The 24,698-nt window shown below is 45.1% G+C and overlaps 1 protein-coding gene across 1 annotated transcript in view; it reads left to right on the top strand.

Annotated features, from left to right (window-relative positions):
• RILPL1 (Rab interacting lysosomal protein like 1) overlaps nucleotides 1-24,698 on the top strand; it is a 50,193-nt gene that overhangs the window by 5,754 nt on the left and 19,741 nt on the right. The window contains 3 exon segments of the mRNA XM_029571011.1: nucleotides 12,350-12,500; nucleotides 17,940-18,058; nucleotides 18,508-18,726. Coding sequence (XP_029426871.1) covers nucleotides 12,350-12,500; nucleotides 17,940-18,058; nucleotides 18,508-18,726 — 489 coding nt within the window.

The following is a 24,698-nucleotide window of genomic DNA, read 5'->3' as shown; positions in this document are numbered from 1 at the left end:
AGTAAAGCACATCTGCCTGATGCAGAGATGACAAAAGGAGAGGATGGGCAAAAAGGGTCAACAAAACATATATTATATATATCCAAAGAAAATAAGAACTGCCGGCTGCTCTCCATATTTCTGAGAAGAGCCTCTCACATTCCTGGTCTAACCAGCATAATCCTAACCCATCTTTTGAAGTAGGCGGCAGTTATATGGTTTAACATCCATTCTACAGGATAGCGCTCTGTAAAAGTACATACAAGGGCTAACAGTTGTGTGGCTAAAATAATATCAGGTAAAGAATTCCTAAAGAGCATCTTTGAAAGAAAGGAGCCCTCATCAAGGTACAGTTTCTGTAAAAACTCTTGTGGTAGCCATTAGGGGAGGCATATTTTCCTCCATATCACTTTGACAAATTGCAGATCTTACTTTTGTCCAGACAGAGCTGGAAGTAGATAGGAAATTCACTACATTCAGTTCATCTGCTTCATTACTTTCTGTCATGCTACAGTATTTTTCCGCCAACTAGTTAACGCCTTAAAATAATTTGCCAGAGTGGGGAGTGTGTGGAGGTGGAGTGGTGTGTGGGAAGTGTGTGAGAATGGAGGGGGTAGTAATATGGTGTGTGGGAAGCATGCAGAGGGGGTGGTGGTGGGAGTGTGTGGAGGGACGAGGTTGGTGGTATTTGTGGGGGTGTGTGGAGAGGATAGCGATGTGTTGGGAGTGTGGAGAGAGTGGTGTGTGGGCGGTGGTGGTGAGAGTGTGTGAGAATGGAGGGGATACTAATATGGATGGGGAGTGCGGGGAGGGTGCTGTGTGGAAGGCATGGAGAGGGGGTGGTGGTGGGAGTGTGTGGAGGGAAGAGCTTGGCGGTATTTGTGGGGAGTGTAGGAGAGTGTGTGTGAGTGTGTAGGAAGCATGCAGTGTGGAGGAGGGGTGGTGGTGGAAGTGTGTGGAGGGGACGGAAGGGGTGGGGGGAAGTGTGTTTGTGTGTGTGTGTAGGAAGCCTGCAGTGTGGAGGGGGAGGGGGGTCTGTGGGGGGAAGATGGTGGTGGGGGGAAGTGCCTGTTGACATGGGTATGTGAGGGGGGCAGTAATCTGGAGGGAGGGATTGGTGTCTGCTCTCCCTTAGTATTCCTGATTTCCTCCTCCCCTTACAATCTGGAATTCATTAGTGACCTTCCTTCCTCCAGTCTCCCTCTCCCATCAGGAACCGCCTCCTTCTAGCCCTTCGGAGGCAATCATTCATGCTCCGCTCCCCTCCCCTGCTTTATGCTATGAGCCCCCACCTCCACTGCTGCTTGTTTTAACTCTTCTGCTGCTGAGGTTCGGAGACCCCCCAACACTGCTCCCTCTAAGCTGTGCCTGCGCGCACAAGAAATCCCGACATCATTTACATTACACTGGCCCTGCTGCCTCTCTTTTATTTTTCTCTCTTCTTCTCTGGCCCCGCGCTGTGGCTCCGCTGTGCCTGCCTCTCTCTGATCTGAAGTGGCAGCTCCGGGCACGCGCATGAGCAGACGCCCTGCAGTGATTCCCTGGAGCCCCTAATGCACTTATGGAAAATAAACATTTACAAGCAGAGAGAGATTATTTTTCAGTTTGGAAATCCCTGGGTTTGGTTTTTTTTTTTTGTCCAGTAGGCAAGCATTTTACAGCTGTTGCCAAATTTAAAGATCACAGTAGTTTTCCTCAGGCACAAAGCCTGTAGGTTATTTCTTGTGGGTGGTTAGTTAATGTGAAGAAATCTGTTGCTCACATGCCCTTAATTTAATTAATCAAAGAAGATGAGAACACATTTGAAAGGAAATGTTATTGGCACAGTCAGTTTGCAGCCTGGTATCTTATACCTGGAGTACTGTGTTCAGTTCTGGAGACCGTATCTACAAAAAGACAAAGACAAGATGGAAGCGGTACAGAGAAGGGCGACCAGGAAGGTGGAGGATCTTCATCGGATGACGTACGAGGAGAGATTGAAGAATCTAAATATGTACACCCTGGAGGAAAGGAGGAGCAGAGGTGATATGATACAGACTTTCAGATACTTGAAAGGTTTTAATGATCCAAAGGCAACAACAAACCTTTACCATAAGAAAAAAAAATCAGCAGAACCAGGGGTCACGATTTGAAGCTCCAGGGAGGAAGATTCAGAACCAATGTCAGGAAGTATTTCTTCATGGAGAGGGTGGTGGATGCCTGGAATGCCCTTCCGGAGGAAGTGGTGAAGACCAGAACTGTGAAGGACTTCAAAGGGGCGTGGGATAAACACTGTGGATCCATAAAGTCAAGAGGCCGCCAATGAAGAGTAGGTAACTCGCCAGAATGATGGCTACTGCCTGGAGACAATACCCTTATTCAATAAACATACACATGGTTACTGTGACTCCAACATCACTCTAAGCTTCAACAGCAAGAGGAAATGTGGAAAAAAGGATTTGCACTCACAAAGACAGGAGTAGCTGGCTTGTTATGGCGGTTACTACCCCAAACCAAATAACCAAATTACTACCTCCACCTTCCTCTATTCTGATGCCTTTCAACTAGCTTGATCACTCCATTCTTATACTTCACTTCAATGCATATCCAGCATAGCTCTCTGCTTCAACAGCAGGGGAGAAGAAAAACTGTTACTTCACACATCCAGCAGAGCTCTCTGCTTCAACGGCAGGGGAGAAGAAAAAAGGGTTCGCACTCACAAAGCGGGGAGTAGCTGGCTTGTTACGGCGGTTACTACCCCAAACCAAATGTACCTGATACTTCACTCTCAACGCATATCCAGCATGGCTCTCTGCTTCAACGGCATGGGAGAAAGACTGATACATCACGAATTTCCAGCATAGCTCTCTGCTTCAACGGCAGGGGAAAAGAAAAACTGATACTTCACGCATATCCAGCATAACTTCAACGGCAGGGGAGAAGAAAAAAGCATTCACACTCACAAAGCGGGGAGTAGCTGGCTTGTTACGGCGGTTACTACCCCAAACCAAATGTGCCTGATACTTCACTTTCGATGCATATCCAGCATAGCTCTCTGCTTCAACGGCAGGGGAGAAGATAAACAACCAATAAGGACTGTATAACATAATTTGGGTAAAAACAAATAAGCATGGATGTAGCTTGCTTATTGCGGCGGTTACTACCCCTACTACCTCTAACTAATCAAGCTAGATATTTCACTTGGATGCAGCTCCATCACCGCTCTCTACATTAATGGTGGGGGTGGAAGGGAAATAGAACCAAGAGCTAAGAGAAACAGATAAGTATGAGAGAAAAAATGAGGGAAGCTTGCTGGGCAGACTGGATGGGCCATTTGGTCTTCTTCTGCCGTCATTTCCTATGTTTCTATGTTCTAAGGTAAATCGCTGAAAATAATGTCCTAAGGCAGCTCATTAGCCCTGTTTTCATTGTGTAACGATGATGTTGTTTTTTTAGTCACCGGGTATATTTTTACTAGTGGTTTTGGGGAAGAAGGAGGGGTCGTTCAGGGAACGTCTGAGAAGTTACACCTTACATACTCAGAACAGTGTTCGGGACTGATCTGTTGTACTAGTCCCTACATGCCTTTGAATACCAAGGCCTTAGTAAACAGGTTAGGCAAGAAGAGGTCGCATTTGGCCAGTTTTCGTGGACGTGCTCCTATAAATTGCACTCTGCTGTTACCTAGGCCACACAGCTTATGGTCCTGTACGTTGGTGCCATTTTGTAACGGGTTTGTTTGCAGCCCCTGTGTAGGCTTGCTGTAAAGCTAATTTTTGATTGTGCTGATACTGCTTTCTCAAAGATCATCTTGTCTGCTAGCAAAATAGAATTAGGTTTAAAGCAGCGTGGAGGTGGAGCTGGAGAGCAGCGATGTGGTTTACTTCTTTAGCACTGGTACACCCAGTTTGGCATTTTGCTTCTGCTCTATGTACAGAACTCTCTTTAGCTAACAAATGCCTATAGATCTGTGTTATTACAAGGAAAGGTCTGCAAACAAGCTGTAGGCACCAGCTCTTCCTTGGACTAATGCAATCCATGTTTGACTTCTTGTCAAGAGTTTCGCTGCTCAGTAGCTAGTCAACATTTGTTATGTTAGGCCAACAAAAAAGGTAGCCCCATCACTTGCTTGCTGACCTTTCTTTCTCCATATCCACCTGGACTGACATGGCAACTTCAGCAAATGTGAGTTATAGCCAGAAATTGAGATCAAGCTGTGGTTGGTAAGATAATAAATGCCTGCACATAAAGACTAAAATGGGTCCATCCAATCTGCCTGGGAAGGTGTTTTAGGGTCATAGCTGCCACTCCATGCCGGTTACTCTTTTACCTTCTTGCTCAGAGTTGTAACTGCCTCTCCGTGCAGGTTATCCCTTACCTTCTTGTTCAGGGTTGTAACTGCCGCTCCGTGCAGGTTATCCCTTACCTTCTTGTTCAGGGTTGTAACTGCCGCTCCGCGCAGGTTATCCCTTACCTTCTTGTTCAGGGTTGTAACTGCCGCTCCGCGCAGGTTATCCCTTACCTTCTTGTTCAGGGTTGTAACTGCCGCTCCGTGCAGGTTATCCCTTGCCTTCTTGTTCAGGGTTGTAACTGCCGCTCCGTGCAGGTTATCCCTTACCTTCTTGTTCAGGGTTGTAACTGCCGCTCTGTGCAGGTTATCCCTTACCTTCTTGTTCAGGGGTGTAACTGCTGCTCCGTGCAGGTTATCCCTTACCTTCTTGTTCAGGGTTGTAACTGCCTCTCCGTGCAGGTTACCCCCTTACCTTCTTGTTCAGGGTTGTAACTGCCGTTCCGTGCAGGTTATCCCTTACCTTCTTGTTCAGGGGTGTAACTGCCGTTCCGTGCAGGTTATCCCTTACCTTCTTGTTCAGGTTGTAACTGCCGTTCCGTGCAGGTTATCCCTTACCTTCTTGTTCAGGGGTGTAACTGCCGCTCCGTACAGGTTATCCCTTACCTTCTTGCTCAGAGTTGTAACTGCCGTTCCGTGCAGGTTATCCCTTACCTTCTTGTTCAGGGGTGTAACTGCCTCTCCGCGCAGGTTATCCCTTACCTTCTTGTTCAGGGTTGTAACTGCCGCTCCGTGCAGGTTATCCCTTGCCTTCTTGTTCAGGGGTGTAACTGCCTCTCCGTGCAGGTTATCCCTTACCTTCTTGTTCAGGGTTGTAACTGCCTCTCCGTGCAGGTTATCCCTTACCTTCTTGCTCAGAGTTGTAACTGCCGTTCCGTGCAGGTTATCCCTTACTTTCTTGTTCAGGGGTGTAACTGCCGCTCCGTGCAGGTTATCCCTTACCTTCTTGCTCAGAGTTGTAACTGCCTCTCCGTGCAGGTTATCCCTTACCTTCTTGTTCAGGGGTGTAACTGCCTCTCCGTGCAGGTTACCCCCTTACCTTCTTGTTCAGGGTTGTAACTGCCTCTCCGTGCAGGTTACCCCCTTACCTTCTTGTTCAGGGTTGTAACTGCCTCTCCGTGCAGGTTATCCCTTACCTTCTTGTTCAGGGTTGTAACTGCCTCTCCGTGCAGGTTACCCCCTTACCTTCTTGTTCAGGGTTGTAACTGCCTCTCCGTGCAGGTTATCCCTTACCTTCTTGTTCAGGGTTGTAACTGCCTTTCCGTGCAGGTTATCCCTTACCTTCTTGTTCAGGGTTGTAACTGCCTCTCCGTGCAGGTTACCCCCTTACCTTCTTGTTCAGGGGTTGTAACTGCCTCTCCGTGCAGGTTATCCCTTGCCTTCTTGTTCAGGGGTGTAACTGCCGCTCCGTGCAGGTTATCCCTTGCCTTCTTGTTCAGGGGTGTAACTGCCGCTCCATGCAGGTTATCCCTTGCCTTCTTGTTCAGGGTTGTAACTGCCGCTCCGTGCAGGTTATCCCTTGCCTTCTTGTTCAGGGGTGTAACTGCCTCTCCGTGCAGGTTATCCCTTGCCTTCTTGTTCAGGGGTGTAACTGCCTCTCCGTGCAGGTTATCCCTTACCTTCTTGTTCAGGGTTGTAACTGCCGTTCTGTGTAGGTTACCCCCTTACCTTCTTGTTGTATCTGCCACTCCATACAGGTAACCCCCCCCCTCAGATGAAACAAGTTACCTCTGGTTCATTTCCATCCTCTTGCCACTAGGGATCCTTTGAGTTTATTGCATACCCTTTTGAATTTTGTCACCATTCTTGTCTTCACCACTTCTTCTGGGAGGGCGTTCCAGGCATCCACCACCTCTTGCACATTATGAGCTGAAGCAGTACAAACTCTCTTGATAGGAAATTGATTCTTCTCTCATTTGATATGGATAGGGGCCACTTGATGTCTAGACGTTTTAATTCTAGAGAAACAGCAGCTGGACAGAGACCTGTAAGAATTTTCTTCAATGATCCGATGCTTCCCCAAAGCCCCTGAAATCTGTACTGTTGGGAATAATGTGCTTCCCTTGGCTGATTTTATCTAACCCTAGACATTGGATAAGATTACAACTGACCAAGTACTGCCATTTGAACACATTGTACACCTTTCAACAACTGCTATTAGGCCAGCGTTTCCCAACCAGTGTGCCTTCAGACCTGATCAGGTGTGCCATGGACAAGTCACCACTGCCTGGTTCTCAGATCCAGACCAGCACCTGGGCTCTGCTTCTTAAACATGTAGAAGCTCCTTTCTCAGAACATGTGTAGACACACGTGCCTCCCCCTCCTAGCTACAGCATGAGCCCTGGAGCTTGGAGATAAATAAGCACCATGCAGAGTATGGATAGCAGAGCTCTGCTTTGTTCGGCACACATCTTCCACTGTCTGAATGTCTTTGAGTCCTTCCGGCCTCTGTCTTACTCCTAGACTGAGACAGGCAGAACATGCACTGAGCACCAGATATGACTTATTCTGAGTGTTGGAGCAGCAGCAGTGGAGGAGCTCTGGCAGCCACATGTGGCAACCAAGGTAAGTGAGCTGGCTGCCTATGCCACACTGACGTTTCCTCTCTCATGCACTTGTATGAAGAGGGAACCGGTCCTTGGTGTTGGGGATCATGTCTTGGCCCCTCCCCCCCTTTATTTTAAAATTCCAGAGAGATTGGCAAGTCTTTCAGTGCTTCCCTCCTGCTTGATGTCTAGTCCTGGCTTCTTTGCTTGCCATGGCTGTTAGGGAACCTTCCTTTCTATTCACCGCTCCTCACGTCTAAGCTTGTCTTGCAGTTGCTTTTGCTTACATCAGTGATAAGGACAACCCCCCTCCCCCATTGGCAAAATGTGAGAATTGCACTGTTTTGGCCTTGAAGAGCACCAGACAGATGTAGTGCAGATTGCAGATACTGGCTTCTCCATGGGGAAAGCCCTATCAACCTTCATCTGCATTGCTAAGTGAAAAAAAATGTATTGGTAACGCTCCTTCATTAGCCACATAAATGACTTCAGAGCATGCAGTTAGAATAGTCCCTCAGATAAGAGGAGGCAAGGAGCATTAACATTGATACCAAGAACAGGCAGCTAGTTTTGTGCATGGGAATACTCTGAATATTAGATAAATAGGGCTTCTGATTTTAGGTTTTAACTGATAAAATCCGATATAACGCCCTGGTGCAAAAAAATAAAATAGGTGTTTATCTAATAACCACTGGAAAAAATTAAGAACATAAGATATGCCATACTGGGTCAGACCAAGGGTCCAACAAGCCCAGTATCCTGTTTCCAACAGTGGCCAATCTAAGTCACAAGTACCTGGCAAGTTGCCAAATATTAGATAGATCACAAGCTACTATTGCTTATTAATTACCGTAATAGCAGTTTATGGATTTTTCCTCTAGGAACTTATCCAAACCTTTTTTAAACCCAGTTACACTAACTGCTGTAACCACATCCTCTGGCAATGAATTCCAGAGCTTAACTATGCGCTGAGTAAAAAAGAATTTTCTTCGATTTGTTTTAAATGTGCTACTTGCTAACTTCATGGAGTGCCCCCTAGTCCTTCTATTATCTGAGAGAGTAAATAACCGAGTCACATTAACCTGTTCAAGTCCTTTCATGATTTTGTACACCTCTATCATATCCCCCCTGTGGAAAGATAATTTTAGGCATGTTAGCTAGATCTCCGGAAGACTTTGTACCGTGAATAGAGAGCTATGGATCAGAACAGACTTCAATGATTGATGAGTGTGGATCAATATATTGCATATCACTTTAAGTACAAGGATTGTAAAAAAGCATGACACTATCACCATTTGTTACCTTCATTCCTGAAATATGCTGGCAACAAAGAGCTGGGATGGCCCCAAGGAACATCTGCAATCTCTGGGGCGATCAAAGACTAAGACATTTGGTATCTTAACACTTGGAAAGATCAAATGCTAAAGACTAGTACCCCCACCAATGAGCTGATGAGTTAAACAGTTTGGGGGGAGATTTTAAACCTACGCACGCGCATCCATGTGCATGCACTTCCTGGCGCACACACAAGGATGTGCTGATTTTATAACATGTGTGCGCTTTTTTATAAAATCCGGCTCGCGCGCAAGGGGGGGGTTACTTATGCAATTTTCGTGCAGTGACGCATCCTGGCCTTCCCCAGTTCCTTCCCAGTCCGCTCCAATTAAGGAGCGGACTGGGAGGGAACTTCCCTACCCTAACCTCCCTCCCCTCTCCTCCTCACCCCCTAATCTAACCTACCTTACATTGTTTTTTTTTATTTTTTAAGTTGCTGCTCCTCCAGAGCAGAAGCAACTTGCGCATGCCGGCTACTGCTGGTGTGCGGGGGCTGGGGCGGGGCTGAAGGCGGCCGGTCGCTGTACCGGCCGCCTCCAGCCCCGCCCCTTTCCTTCGGCCTGGCACTTCTTATGTGCATGGCCGGGCCCCTTTGAAAATGCACGAAGTGCATGCAAGGCCCAGCCACAAGTGTAACCCCCGTTTTCTACGCGCGAGGCCAATTAAAAATGTACTTGTTAGTGTCTTTTACCAAATGGGAGATCAAAACACTGGTGCTGAAATGCCTTTGAGATACCTAACTTGCAGAGGGATATATAAAGCATAGCATTGGCTTATTTTAGCTGGATGGGCTGAACAGACCAGAGGTGTCTTCTTCAGAGTCCCCGGGCCCATAAAGTCCTCCAGATTGCCTATGAATGCTGGCTTCTATGAGGAGGGATCTTCTTCTTCTGTGCTTTTGTTCTTTATTATTCTATCTTTATTTCGGTCTGTCTCCTGTTTACCTGTATTGCTTTATGTACAGCTTACTGTGATACTGTATTTAATGTTGATATTACTTTGCTGATTTATTATCCAGATATTTAAAACTCTACACACAATCTGGTAAAGCAAAACTAAGTTTTGCTTTACCAGATTGTGTGTAGAGTGTTCTAAGACAATATAAAATATACCTCCACACAACCACCGTACGTGCACACCCCCTCAGTTGCCTCTTCTCCAAACTGAACAGCCCTAACCTCTTTAGCCTTTCCTCATAGGGGAGCTGTTCCATTCCCCTTATCATTTTGGTCGCCCTTCTCTGTACCTTCTCCATCGCAATTATATCTTTTTTGAGATGCGGCGACCAGAATTGTACACAGTATTCAAGGTGCGGTCTCACCATGGAGCGATATAGAGGCATTATGACATTTTCCGTTTTATTAACTATTCCCTTCCTAATAATTCCCAACATTCTGTTTGCTTTTTTGACTGCCGCAGCACACTGAGCCGTCAATTTCAAAGTATTATCCACTACAATGCCTAGATCTCTTTCCTGGGTGGTAGCTCCTAATATGGAACCTAACATCGTGTAACTACAGCAAGGGTTATTTTTCCCTATATGCAACACCTTGCACTTGTCCACATTAATTTCATCTGCCATTTGGATGCCCAATCTTCCAGTCTTTGCAAGGTCCTCCTGTTATGTATTACAGTCTGCTTGTGATTTAACTACTCTGCATAATTTTGTGTCATCTACAAATTTGATAACCTCACTCGTCGTATTACTTTCCAGATCATTTATATATATATTGAAAAGCACCGGTCCAAGTACAGACCCCTGGATCACTCCACTGTTTATCCTTTTCCACTGAGAAAATTGACCATTTAATCCTACTCTCTATTTCCTGTCTTTTAACCAGTTTGTAATCCACAAAAGGAAATCACCTCCTATCCCATGACTTCTTAGTTTTCCTAGAAGGCTCTCATGTGGGACTTTGTCGAACACCTTCTGAAAATCCAAATACACCACATCTTTTTGTCCACATGTTTATTCATCCCTTCAAAAAAACATAGGAGATTTGTGAGGCAAGACTTCCCTTGGGTAAATCCATGTTGGCTGTATCACATCAAACCTTGTCTTTCTAAATGTTTTGTGATTTTATTCTTTATAACAGTTTCTATGATTTTGCCCGGCACTGAAGTCAAGCTCACTGGTCTATAGTTTCCCAGATCACCCCTGGAGCCCTTTTTAAATATAGGAGTTACATTGGCCATCTTCCAATCTTCAGGTACATCAGATGATTTTAATGATAGGTTACAAATTAATTTGAAATATATCTGAAATTTCATTTTTTAGTTCCTTCAGAACCCTGGGGTGTATACCATCCAGTCCAGGTGATTTACTATTCTTCATAGAAACATATAGAAACATAGAAATGACAGCAGAAGAAGACCAAAACGGCCCATCCAGTCTGCCCAGCAAGTTTTCGCACTTTTTTTTTTCTCTCATACTTCTGTTACTCTTGGCCCTTTGTAACCTTTTGGTTCTATTTCCCTTCCACCCCTGCCATTAATGTAGAGAGCAGTGTTGGAACTGCATCTAAGTGAAATATCTAGCTTCCTATAAGCAAGCTACACCCATGCTTATTTGTTTACCCAGACTATGTAATTTGGACCTTGTTGGTTATTGTCTATATATGGATCCACTTTACTTCATTCCCCCCTGCCGTTGAAGCAGAGAGCTATGCTGGATATGCGTGAAGTATCAGTCTTTCTCCCCTGCCGTTGAAGCAGAGAGCTATGCTGGATATGCGTGAAGTATCAGTCTTTCTCCCCTGCCGTTGAAGCAGAGGAGCTATGCTGGATATGCATTGAAAGTGAAGTATCAGGCTTATTTGGTTTGGGATAGTAACCGCCGTAACAAGCAAGCTACTCTCCCACTTATTTTGTGAATACAAATCCTTTTTTCCACATTTCCTCTAATCAGGCTTACCATATCTTCCAGGTTCTCCATGATTTGGTTCAATTGATCTGAATTATCACCCATGAACACCTTCTCCGTAACGGGTATCCCTCCAACATCTTCTTCAGTAAACACCGAAGCAAAGAAGTTGTTTAATCTTTTCACGATGGCCTTATGTTCTCTAAGTGCCCCTTTTACCCCTCGATCATCTAACGGTCCAACCAACTCCCTTGCAAGCTTTCTGCTTCGGATATACTTTAAAAAGTTTTATTGTGAGTATTTGCCTCTATGGCCAACTTTCTTTTCATATTCTCTCTTCGCCTGTCTTATCAATGTCTTACATTTAAATTGCCAATGCTTACACTTTATCCTGTTCTGATGGATCCATCTTCCAATTTTGAATGAAGATCTTTGGCTAAAATAGCCTCTTTCACCTCCCCTTTTAATCATGCTGGTAATCGTTTTGCCTTCCTTCCACCTTAATGCATGGAATACATCTGGTATTCTTTCATCCTGGATCCTCCACCTTTGGTTTTGTCATTTTCCCATGCTAACAGCTCTTCAGCTGCACAAATGTATTTGATTCAGCCGGAAAAGGTACTCAGCAGCAGGTACTGTACCGCAAACCCCCCAATGTTTGGGTACCCACAAAGAACCTAAATTATCTGAACATAAACACCTAAATTTACAATTTATAAACACCTAAAATCAGAAGCCCTAAAGATAAACTAGTTTGGCTAACATTAGTCTACTTGAATAAAAATTAAGAAAGAAAATATATAAGGTATCGCCTTGCCCACTTTTTGGTTGTAAGATAAACATAATGGATGATCATAAAATTCATTTTTACTCTATTCCTTTTTTGTATGCTTGGTCATTTTAGCCTTTAAGTTGTGTATGTGTGTAATGTTGTTTCTGTAAAAGAAGTTACAACCCTCATTTCACACCCATTCCAATAGAATTTGTTTCTCCCAATAAATATTGAGAATCTCTTTATTTGCTACAGAGAATTTCATCAGTACTTGTACATACAGTATTTGACCAGGATGTGCTTTCTTGCACAAAAATAACTGTCCATATGTCCTGCATCTGTAAGACTGCATTGAAGGCAACCCTCTGCTAACCATAATGTCTTTCCTGTTATTTACATCTACCCTCCCCATGTCGTCTCTTCCATTGTAATCTGATCTATGCGCTCCCCTCTTCTGGTTTCCTTGTTATGTGCACAACCTTTGTAAGGTATACATGAGCTCTTGTTTCTTTACAACCTGGCTCCAGGAATTGGCACTTGTTGAGGATGTTTGGAGAGGAGAAGCACAGGACCTTCTCACACAAATCGCTCAGCTTCAGGAAGAGAACAAGCAACTAGTGACAAGCCTTTCATCGAAGGATGTTAATTTTACTGAAGAGGAATTCCAGAAACAGGAAGGTAAACCACTAGAAGTTTAATGATGGGAGACACTCATTTCAAGGTGAATTTTATTTCTGTTTGATTAGCCTTGTAGCTCAGTTTGTCTCACTATCTCAGTTTGCAAGAGGTTGGGAACGAACATCCTTGTGTCAGCTGAGGGTGCCCAGTTAGGCTGAAATCCCCAAGCACTGGCTTAAAGAGAGGATAGTAAAAGGCCTGTACTGAGAGCTGCACATCGCCAATGACCAGGCTCACTCATTTAATACAGTTCTACTCCTGCCCATCAAGTATCAGAAAGGTACAGTATTGACAAGACCCTCTGAATGGCCCTTGGGTTCTGCAGCTGCGGCCTGTTCGTGCCCTTCCACTCAGTACACCCACATCAGCAGGGACGTCTGGATCAGGCGGACGAGGGCACATTTTTGGGTACCGTGTGCAAGAAGATTTTGGCTGATGTATAAACAGTGAACTCTGTGGAAGTCTTCAGCCATGAACCGATGGGTTAAGTTGAGGAAAATGATGTACAAAACGTTATGGTGTAAATGAGTAGCTGTTGTTATTATTATTATATGCACGTCTCATTGCAGCCTGCCTTTCCCTGCCTGACTCCAGATGTGCTGTACTCTTGGATGGGGGTCAAACAAATCACGTTTTTTTCAATCTGAAGACATCCTCGCCCAGGCCACTTGCTCAGATAATCCAGATTACCACTGCTCGCAGTCTCATTTTGTTGTTTTATGCCGTTGCCTGTGGATAACCCTTTTCCCTATGAGTAACACGAGAAATCGAGACTGTGCTTTTTTTGTAGTTGTTTACCCCCGCTTCCTTTTTAAGCGTGTGCTGCTGGTGTCTCTGACCCCGTGCAGTGCCTATTCCTGTTTTACCATTGCATTGCAGCAATTGGTCTTGAGTACTTGGAGCCAGGCGAGATCAGATGCCAGACATACTTTCACCACGTTATTTTTAATTCATAGACATGAAAACGCTGTGGGCAACAGTGTTAAAGCAGCATTTCCGTGCAGTTTGGCAGAGTCACTAATGTGGAAATGCTCTACTTCAGGCATATAGTGCTATAGAAACACTACAGAGCTGGTGAAAGTGAACCTGTCTTTACTTTTAACATTGTTCCCCCTAATTGTTTTCAACACCCAGGAGGAGTTGTTTAGCAGTTTCCAGGACCTCTGCAGGGTCTTGATGTGCTTTTTCAGAGTGGATGTGAACCTTTCCCTGTGAATCCCCAGCGGGAAGAGATCTGGGGGAAGAGGACAAGTTAGCAACCTTAAATTCCTCTCACCTGCCTGTGGGTGGCAAGCAAGAACCACGCGCCTTTCCTTCCTGATTTTCCCAAATAAAATGGAATAAAAGCCAGCACATTAAGCAATGGTGGCCTCAGTATTGGAGAATTTCGGCCAAGCTGAAGTCCCAAATATTGGTCCGAACCTAAAAGGGAGTAATTCTGCCATGAGTCAAGCAGGTTATTTTTGAGGGGAGAGGGGGCAGGCAGATGTTTAAGGTAATTTAGTGCCCTTTTTGTGGTGTGGTATTGTTCTGCCACAGACCCGCTGATTTCTGACTACAACATTCCTCCCACAGCACTGACAGTGGGAAATCACATTTGGATGTTGCAGTAAGTTTTCTTTTGTGATTGCAAGCACAAGATAGGATTAACAAGTGGCAGCTGACTCACCAGGAGACGATCTTCCGCCTGACCAACCACCTCCCCCTTGGGTTGAGCCCTCAGGTTCTGGTGGCCAGCAGGACTTACAGGATGAAGCAGAAGCAAAGCTGAAGTGCAATCTGAGGTCAGGGCAGGAAGAAGACAAAGCAGAGTCAAGGTCCAGTCCAAGGAGACTTGCCAGGAGGACCAAGACACAGGGAACTACACACTGACAAACACAGAAGGACAGGACAAACTTGAGGAGGCAGACACTGGGGAAGGCAGAAACAGAGGAGAACCACAAAACAAGCAGGAAACAGGGTCACAGGATCACCAAAGATGCTGAGCAACTGGCACTGCTAAAGCAGGAGACCTGTTGCAAAGGCACAGGCTAGTGGCTCTGAGTTTCCTTTATTCAAGGAAGGATGTGATGTCAATTTATACATGTCACAGGAAGTCCTGCCCACAGGACCTATAAAAAGGGCTCAAGGATTGCAGGAAGGTCAGCCATGTTCCTAGCATGCCACACAATGCCAGAAGCTGTGCTTAAGGGGCTTCGGACCAGAGATGATGGACATTAGTGGTGGACTCCTGGGAATTTGTGGTAGCTCAGCAGTGGTTCTCAAATGGAAGGATTTGGGCTTTGCTGGTCCTTTCAGCTTGAGCACTGGGCTGTGAGTCAGACGTGAACCTGCTCACTGTGTGAAATTGGGCAAGAAATTTTGCAGTCCATGTGCCAAACTGGACATTGAGAGGTGGCTGTACATCTGTTTCTATGTATTACATTTTACAGTGTGTTGGAATTCTGCCTTGTCATGTTATAGATGGTTACGTGCTGGTTATTTGGATATACTTTTTTATATTTATATTTTTTATATTTGGATATACTTTTTTATATTTATATTTTTTATATTTGGATATACTTGTTGCCCATAGTCCTTGAAGAGCTCATCATTGAATCTTAATCAACCCCGATGGTTTACTGTAACCTCTCCTCTAATCTTTATGTTATCTGTTAAAAATGTTAAATGTATTTATAATGTTATTTAAAATGTTAATTGTTATTTGTTATAATGTAAGCCGCCCACGTGGCGACAGTTTTTACTTCACTGTACACCGGTGTGATATGTATTTTATACAGGAACGTCGGTTTATAAAAACTAAAAATAAATAAATAAATAAATATAACTAGGCCCCATCCCAGACAGACTCAATCACACAGTCTGAACAGGAACAGCAAACTCCTTTATTATCTCTAAAAGTGCCATATAACCATTGATGACAATTTTATTAACACGGCATCTGGCAGAACCTTATACTCCACATCACAAGCTTTAAGATAGATGCTTTGCAAGTCCAAATTATTAGCCAAACTACCAGTAAAGGGTGTGTCCTTTACAGAAGAAAGGTTAAGGAATTGATTTGCCAGCTGGCTAGGACTGCTGTTTTAAGGTGGGAAGCATGCTGGGGGTTTTAACACTCCTGAGTCACACTCTGTAGCTGTGAATGTAAGCACAGGAGCAGAACCAAGGACAAGACAAAGCAAAAAATAGCACGGCAGAGATAAGCAGGAACATTTTAGCAAATGAAGCCAATGTTTTGGGCTGGTGAGGATAGCAGAGAGTTGGATATGGTCCAATTAACTAGGAAGACATAAAAGGGCAATGAATACTCTGCAGGGATGGTCTTTGCACTGACTTTGCCTAATACATGTGTGTCTCTCCCTGGAGAGCTAAATAGATGAGTGCTGATGGATAGAACAGAGCCCTTGAAAGAAAGTCATAAAGGCATTAGGTTTGTCCAATCAAAAGAAAACATACAGTTAAGTAAATCACAAAGAACTTATGTGTGGCTTCTGTCAAAACTGGCATACAGCTGTGCCCCAGCTGATTGAAAAACAGAGAAAATATCAGGCACTTAACCCTAAGGAGAGATCAAGCTTTCCCAAGCTTGCCCTCGGGCACCTAATCTGTAAAGAGTGGACACCGGAGTGTCACCAATGGGGATGCCTGCCACCTAATGAGCTTCACTAGCTGGAGCTCTAGGATGAGCTTCACCTAAACCTCTTGGTTACAGTAGGCAGTTGCAGTGTCTGGCATTTCTGAGAGTGTAACACCAGCAACGGATCTGGTGATGGTGGACCCTTGGTGCCAAGGGGTGGTTGGAGCAGCCTAATGGGCAAACCTGCTGGGACCACCCCATCAACTGGCAGATGCATCCTGTGGTGGGACTGGCTGGAGCTTTGCCTATGTCAGCTGCCTTCCCCACTGGTTGAGCCCAGGAGATGGGTCCCTAGGGTGGTGGCGAGAATGAGAGTCCAGAGCCAGGTGAAGGCCAGGGCAGGCAGCGGACAACAAGACACTAGTAGGCAAGCTGAAGTGCAGGGCAGGCAGCTGACAACGAGAACCAGAAGACAGGCTGGAGGTCAGGGTAGGCAGCAGACAAGTTAGAGTAAGGTTCAAAGCAAAGGTCAGGTCCAGGCAATAGTCATGAGTGGTCAAAGTCCAGAGCCGAGGTTGGAATTCAGGAAGTCAGACTGATGGAGGACAAGACAAAACTGAACAATGGCAAGGATAGGACCAGGACTGGGCAAGACAAAGCAAAGCAGGGGACAAGAGCAGGGCTGGAACACAGGAACACCCGGATGCAGAACGAGGCAGCACGCACTGATGAGCAAGGCACATCAGGAGACCTGTCGGTGAGGCAAGGAACTGCTGTGAGGCCCGGGCTTATATAGGCCAGGAGGCTGGTCATCTGGAGGTGCCGCTCTGGGTCTTCCTGCCACTGTGTGCATATTATGCGCACACATGCGTGCATACCTGTGGGAGAGGTTGGCTCATGGTGGCATGAGTGGCTGGATCCAGCGGGGTTCCTACCATGCTGAGACCGGGGTGGCATCAGGGGTGAGTACTGCAGCTCGCCATGAATCCTAACAGAGAGAGAGAGCAGGTTTTTGAATACTGGAAGACTAAACCCAAGGTGAGACAGAGCAGAATGGAGTAAAAAAAAGGGGAATCTTTTATTTGAGGTTTCTGTATTAATGAGCTTGACCCAACGAGCTGCTATAGGTAATTTTTTTTAAGAGGGTGGGTGGGAAATGCCAGTAGTTCATCCTCTCTTCTGTTTCTTCCAGCTGAACGAAAACCAAGGTTAGGTATCTGCTGCCGTGATCCTGAGGATCTTTACCTTATTTTAATAGATCTCCCTCTCCCCACCACTGTTCCTAATCTGGTCAATGCAGCTATAGTCCCGAGGCCAGGCTTTTTCCAGAACCCTGTACCATGGGCTCTAAATCCGGCCACTAGGTGTCGCCCTTATTAATGACCATATAGCCCTCCCTCTTAGAGACTGTGAATGCCCCGGCTGCTCCAAGGTGAGGAAAACCTGATCCTGGAACTGAAGCAGCACACAGCGCTGCCACTGCTCCACCAGCCTGGCCCTGCAAACTTACTTTGATCATAATCTTTTGGGAGCTTTTGGAATTTTTCAAAGAAGGCATCATATTGGGTTTTAAGAGAAGTTCAGTCGGGTGGCTGTAAGAGTGCATTGTGCAATGAAGCAGCAACACAGGAAGGTACTGAGTCTGTGGGGGAAAATGTTCAGTACATCTGACCCAAATTGAGGTAGAAAGGGGCAATAGGACAAGTAGAGAGGGAGACTGTCTGATAGGGTTTACAAAATGAAGGTAAACGTGGAGAGTATCAGTGCCACAGAGGACTTGAGGTTACAGAGGTGTCAAGAAGTGGGCAGATGACGAGATTGCATTTCAGAGCTGTTCTTGTGTGTTTTTCTTTTCCTAGGCATGTCGGAACGAGAGAGACAGGTAATGAAGAAACTGAAGGAAGTGGTGGACAAACAAAGGGATGAGATCAGAGCAAAAGACCGGGAACTGGGGCTTAAGAATGAGGACATAGAGGCAGTAAGTGACCCTGTATCTCCTGTGCTCCGGGGTGCATTGGCCAGAGACACGTTGCAGAGTATTTAAAAACACGTTTAACACTGCCTACACTCAACAGTAGGATCTTTTGCGCACACATATGTACGTGTACTTCCGTGTGTTGTAAATGTATGTGTGTGTATGCGTGGCACACATTTTAAATATATGCCATGTATACGTTTGTAAACGTGGGTGCTTATCAGTAACAGCAATTACACATTTTTTCTGTTGCAGTAGAAAGAGAGTTTTTAATTTGAAAAGAGCCGGGTTAGCTATGTGCTTTGGAAAATCTCCCAGTGTTTTCTGTGAAGCCGTTGAAAGGCTCGTGTGACGCTGCCGAGCTTTGTGGCGACGACCGGGCTGTGCTTTCCGGGGATGAGGCCCTCCTGCCTGTTTCCTTAGCGTGCGGCTCTTGTCTTCTTCTCCGCCAGCTGCAGCAGCAGCAGAGCAGGCTGATGAGGATCAATCAGGACCTGCGGCACAGGGTCACGGTGGTGGAGGCGCAGGGGAAGGCCCTCATCGAGCAAAAGGTGGAGCTGGAAGCCTATCTGCAGGCCAAGGAGCAGGAGTTCGGGAAAATGAGGGCAGAAATTGGGAAGCTGCGGGAAAAGCTGCAGGGCGAGCAAAGCCTGAACGGCGAGGAGGTCAAGGTAAGAAATGAAGACTAGACAGAAGAATTGATTTGTCGTCTGGAGATATTGCTCCCTCTCACTCTCTCTCTCTCGCTCTATTTTGGAGAGTGGGGGGGGGGGGAGTTAATTATTCTAATTTGGTTTTTTTTTCCCTATGGTGCTCTCCATCCATCTTTGATTTCCCTCTTCCATGAGGTCTGTCTGGGTGGCTCTGGAAAACCCGGGCAACCTGAGGGATGGAGGGCCGCCTCAGCACCTCTCACTGGGTGGCAAGGGCCGCCATCTCCATGACAGCCGCCATCCCTCTCTGTGCCCAGTCCTAAGTGCAGCACTGAACTCTGACCGGCCCCAGTGGACATGGGCTATAGACCCAGATTGTGAGCGTTTATGAAGCATTCGGGTGAGTCATTCCTGATTCTTGAGAAGCTACGTTGAACCGTTCTGCGGGAGTAGTCCTGCACCGTTGCAGGGATAAAATTACTTTTTATAATTTATTTTCAGCAAAACTTGGTAGGGAGGCAGCGGGGCTCTTCTGAGAGGCCTACAAGGGAGCGGCTTGGGGAGCTCAGGTCCTGGCAGGGCGAATGGCAGCCACATCTCCTGTTCAGCTTAAGAGTCCCTTCCTCGCCCTCAAATATTCTCTGTGCTTGTCTTTTTTGTTTGCTTGAATTCAGACACTGTCCTTGTCTTCACCACCTCCACACGTCCACTCACCTCTCTGTACGGAAATGTTTCTTTAGATTAGTCCTGAGTCTACCCCGTTTCACCCTCATCTCATGTCCCCTCGTTCTGTTGAAAGAGGCTCAACTCCTGTGCACATTGCTTGAAGGTATTTTAATGTCTCTATCGTATCTCCTCAATTACTGTTTCTAAGCGGAAGATTTAAAAATCCTGCTCAGTGAGGTCAGGCGGTAGGGTGGAGGGGTTCACAATCTCCGCCATAAGTCCAAGAAGGAACCATCCTTGGCTCACAGCGCAGACTCTGCACTTGGACCTGAGCTGCTAACCAAACCGTGGAGGGCTTTAAACAGCTGTGCAGCTGGGCTTCTTAGCAGGTTTAACGTCCTCTGTTGACCGAAATAGAAATGATCATAGCCTGGACTGAGCAGAGGATTTGGCGGTGTAATTTTATTATCCCGGTTCACAACCAGGAAGCTTCCTGTCACAACTGCCTATGGGTGCTTTCACCCTAACACTTATTTCATGTCCCAGAAGACCAAATGTTTCAGTATTAGCTGATAACATATTCATAAGATGTGCTTCAGTTTGATGCTTACCTAAGCAGGGTTTCCTAGCCAAAGTTAACCAGTTTTTTAGCTAAACTCTGCGACTACTGGAAATTCGAAGCCAACCAAATGTAAATTCTAAACAATGATCATATTTCTCTTCTCAGCTTCACATATTTATTTATTTATTTATTTACAGGGGCTTAAAGTAGAACAGCTATTCTAAATGGTTGCTTCTGGCCTTAGATGCTGTGGGTTGACTTTGCAGCGCTCTTGAGTGAGACAAACCCCACTGCAACCCATTAGTTGGCTGCCTTCCACCTACTAAACCAGGAAATAGGCCACTTCATAGCCAGCCCTTAGTAAACATATTCAGCTGCTCAAGGTTTTTGACCCCTTGCATTGTCACACAGGTTACTCAGGTCAGACACCCTGTGTGTACACTGCAAAGATATAAACGTTTAATTTGGCGGCTAGTTGCTAAATTATCATGATTGACACAAAGCAAAATGGGAGGACAATGCCATCAGCTGTTTATCTGTGTAGAAATAATGATCAGCAAAAAAGCTTCTGCATAGTTTGCTTTTTATTGGAGTAACTTGATATGTTTGCATTGACCTGATGAAGGGAGCCTAGCTCTCAAACTAGTTACAGGCAGAGCCGTAGCGAGGCATTATATCCCCCGCCTGTCCCACTCTGATATCTGTGCCTTGCCTCTCTTCCTCCAGCCTTTCCACGCCTTTGTCACTCTTTCCCCTCTTCCCCCGCTCGCTTTGCCTCTCCCCTCCCTCGGGTAGGGGGAGCTCTGCAGCTAGTACAGTCAGAAATTATTTTTAGCATTTGTGCTAAGGTCACTGAAAATCAAATATTCACAGTTTCACAGTATCTGCCCTTTCGTTGATGAATTAAAAACTGACCACTGGAGCTTTAATAGTACGTAAGAACTTAAGATTTGCCATCAAGCCCAGCATCCTGTTTTCAACAGTGGGTAAGAACATAAGAAAATGCCATACTGGGTCAGACCAAGGGTCCATCAAGCCCAGCATCCTGTTTCCAACAGTGGCCAATCCAGGCTACGTACCTGGCAAGTACCCAAAAACTAAGTATATCCCATGCTACTGATGCAATTAATAGCAGTGACTATTTTCTAAGTCAACTTGATTAATAGCAAATAATGGACTTCTCTTCGAAGAACTTATCCTAACCTTTTTTTTTTTTTTAATTTTAAATTTTGCATTTTTTGAAAATACATTTCAAGAAAAACATACTTGAAGTTGCAATCATGTGCATAACAAAATAATATTCATAGGAAAATAATACAACAATTATAAGAAATTATTGAAATTCTCACAATTCCCAGTCCTCTATATGGGAGGTTCCAATACACATCTTTAGGTAGCATCCCTTTTCAAGAGCTACTAAGTTAACTAGCATAGAAGGCTACTGCTATTTGAACGACCAACTCAGACTAATGCGCATTAACTAGGCATAGGAGATGAGGAGGAAACAGAGGTAACTTTATTACTTATAAAGGAGGTCAATTGCGAAGGTTGAAAGAAAATATAGGACACGTTCAAGTATTTGATTATGCATCAAACCTTTTTTAAACCCAGCTACACTAACTGCATCAACCACATCCTCTGGCAACAAATTACAGTTTAATTGTGCAGGATCCCAGGAGATAGATAGATTCCAAGCTGCTTATCCCAAGAATAAGCAGTGGATTTCTGCTTATTCTTGGGTTATTCTTGGGTCCACTAATGGTTAGTGGACTTTTCCTCCAGGAACTTGTCCAAACTGTTTTTAAATCCAGCTACACTAACAGCTTTCACCACATCCTCTGGCAACAAATTCTAGAATTTAATTATGCATTGAGTAAAATATATATATATTTTTTCCCATTTGTCTTAAATGTATTAACCAGTAACTTCATTGTGGGTTCCCTGGTCTTTGTACTTTAAGAGTAAACATTCAGTTTTTAATTAAACTTGGAAAGTTCAGAGGGCATTTCCAAGATGGCCGAACGCTAACCTGCTATGCTCCGAGTGGTTCTCTCTTCCCCATAAAACTTTGCCGCAAAAGTTTTTGAAATATTTATTATATGAGGAAAAGAAAGGAAGGGCCAGAGCGTTCCCCGAACTTTGGAGGGTTCGCCGTTTTCAGGCCCGATGGACCACCATGTCGTTCGAAGCCAAGAGCTATTGCAGGGCCCCGTGGAGTTGTCCTTGCGGGGGGGAGGGGGAGGCAGTGGATCGGTGCTCCATCGCTGCCAGGCCCGGACTTGGAGTCATCTTTTTCTCCGGAGCCGAGTCAGGCTCCTCCTCAACCCGCCCCCCCCCCCCCCCACGGGAGAGACTGACGTCAACAGCCTGCTCCCTTCGCGCGGAGATGAGCAAGATCAATTGGCAGTGGCGGCGTCGGGAGGGGCCGGCATGGAGGTGCATGCAGAGGGAGCAAACTGCGGGATGAGAGCTGGTTCCTTGTCGAATATATCATCAATAACATCAATGGCTGGACGAGTTATTAAACCGGATTTGGAGGTAACAATAATTTCCTTAACAAAACCTCCAAATATAACTTTAGATATAATTTGGGAAGCAATTACAAATCATTCAAATCAAGTCTCAATTTGGTTCTCAGCAACGTGATTTGGTTAATAATGTTAATACCTCGAAGATTCAAGTGTCTGATGTTAAAAAGCAAGTGGAAGTTTTAGAGTTTAAGGGGACAGTTATGCAGAAATCTGTAGATACTATATCGGCCTGCACCATTTGTTCTTGCAGAACAAAATGGAAAATTTGGAGAACAATCTACGACGGTGTAATCTTAGGATATTAAATTTTCCTAAGAAAAAGTTTACAGCACCCATTGAGATGCTTCGTCGATACTTCTTTGAAGTATTATCTATTAAAGAAAATCCGCTTCCACCAATTTCTAAAGCATATTATTTGCCGAATAAAATATTACCACAAGAAGATAACAGGCCTGCAGATACTGCTTCCATTGATATGTCTCATCTTCCTCCTTTTTTAGGGAGCTTAAAGGAAGAAGAGTAAACAATATCTTCAACCCTAATTGCTACTTTGCTTTGGATTCAGACTGGGACTGTGTGTTAAAATTGTTTTTTCAAACAGAGATATAATGTTTCTAGGATATAAAATTAGAATGTTCCCAGATGTTGCTAAAGTAACACAGTTAAAAAGAAAGTGTTTCTTGATAATGCCAGTACTTAGTTTGGGCGCAATTGTTTGACTATATTTCCCATGTAAATGTGTTATTAAGCATGCTGGGGTTAAATATGTTTTTTGTTTTTTTTACCCATCTCAGCTGAATTCTTTTTTGAATGATAGAACTGGACAGGATCCAGCTCCCATTGTAATTGGCTTCTAATATTTTGTTCCGACAATAGGATTTAGATAGCCTACAGGTTGGCAAGAGATGGCTGTTTACCTATGCTTATGTTTCAAAATTTTCTTCACTGAATTTCAATAGGAACACCCTCTGTAGTAGTGGTCTAAAAAGGTATTGTTGGGATTATATATACCTTGTTGGTTATTTTCTTCTGTCTCAATTATATGACTCCCTGTATACCATTTCTTGTCAAGTGATTTAACTTAACTGTTTAAAAATGTTAATTAAAGAATTAAAAAAAAAAGAGTAAACATCCAATTAGTGTTTACTTGTTCCACTCCATTCATTTTTATAGACCTCTATCATATCCCCCCCCTCAGCCCTCTCTTCACCAAGCTGATGAGTCCTAACCTCTTTAGCCTTTTCCTCATAGAGGAATTGTAAGCAATATAAGGGTATATATAGCTAGGAGGAGACTGCCTTCTCCCCACCCTCTTCCCTTTCTGGGGGAAAACTTACCGCTTATTATCTTACATGCGATCCGAAAAATCTAGGAAAGGACACCTGTTTTTCTCAGAATCAGACTGCTTTATTTTCTGATATTTCAGGCTCAGCAGTTAGAATAAAATAAACACATGCTTCTAACATCCTTAACACAGCACAGGTTTGATACTGAGTAAAGCTCTGTATCATTAGTAAACAACATATCAGAGACGTTAACTTGCTTTGAGTATGTTAATAAATGTAATTAGCTAACTACCCCCATAACTTTAGGAAATTACCTTCCATTTCACCCTGGAACAGTCTAAGTTAGAGGTCTCAGAGACGGGTTTTGCTGAAAAGAGCTTGCATTCTTGGTCCCTTTTGCTTGCTGGGGTAAGAGGGCTTGTGTTATGATCCTGCGAGCAGAGCCCATCCTGCGAGCAGGCCTTCACTTACCCCAGGCTGCTGCCAAGTTGTTGCTCCTTTGCAGCGTGGAGCCACCGCCGACCTTCCTTTCGCGGCCTGTGCTGCCGCTGGAACTCCGCCTCTGCAGCGGGGGTTTCCCCACTGGGATTCCCCTCTGCACGGCCTGGTGCCGCTGTTGCAGATGTGGCCGGGACCTGATCCCTCCTCTGCTGTCTAAAGCCGCTTTTGCTGTCATCCACTTCCGTACATGCGGCAGGAAGCCACCTCTGGGTCCGCCTCTCTTCGCGGCCTAGTACCGCTTCGGGGCCTGCTCCCCTGTCTGTGCAGCAGGGATGCTGCTGTCCATGGCCCTGCTCCTCCCTGGGTCCTCTTCTAGGCGTAGGCGCATGCCTCTTCAAGATATTTAAAGGACCAGCGGCAGGAAAAGCCCTCGGCCCCACCGGAAGTCCTCTTCAGTCCACTTCCTGCTTCAGCCCTATAAAAGGGCTCAGTTCCTGTTCCTCA

This window comes from Rhinatrema bivittatum, chromosome 11 (assembly GCF_901001135.1).
Source record: "Rhinatrema bivittatum chromosome 11, aRhiBiv1.1, whole genome shotgun sequence".
Taxonomy (NCBI): Eukaryota; Metazoa; Chordata; class Amphibia; order Gymnophiona; family Rhinatrematidae; genus Rhinatrema; species Rhinatrema bivittatum.
Note: the sequence above shows the minus strand (reverse complement) of the source record. Positions and strands in the feature narration are given on the sequence as shown.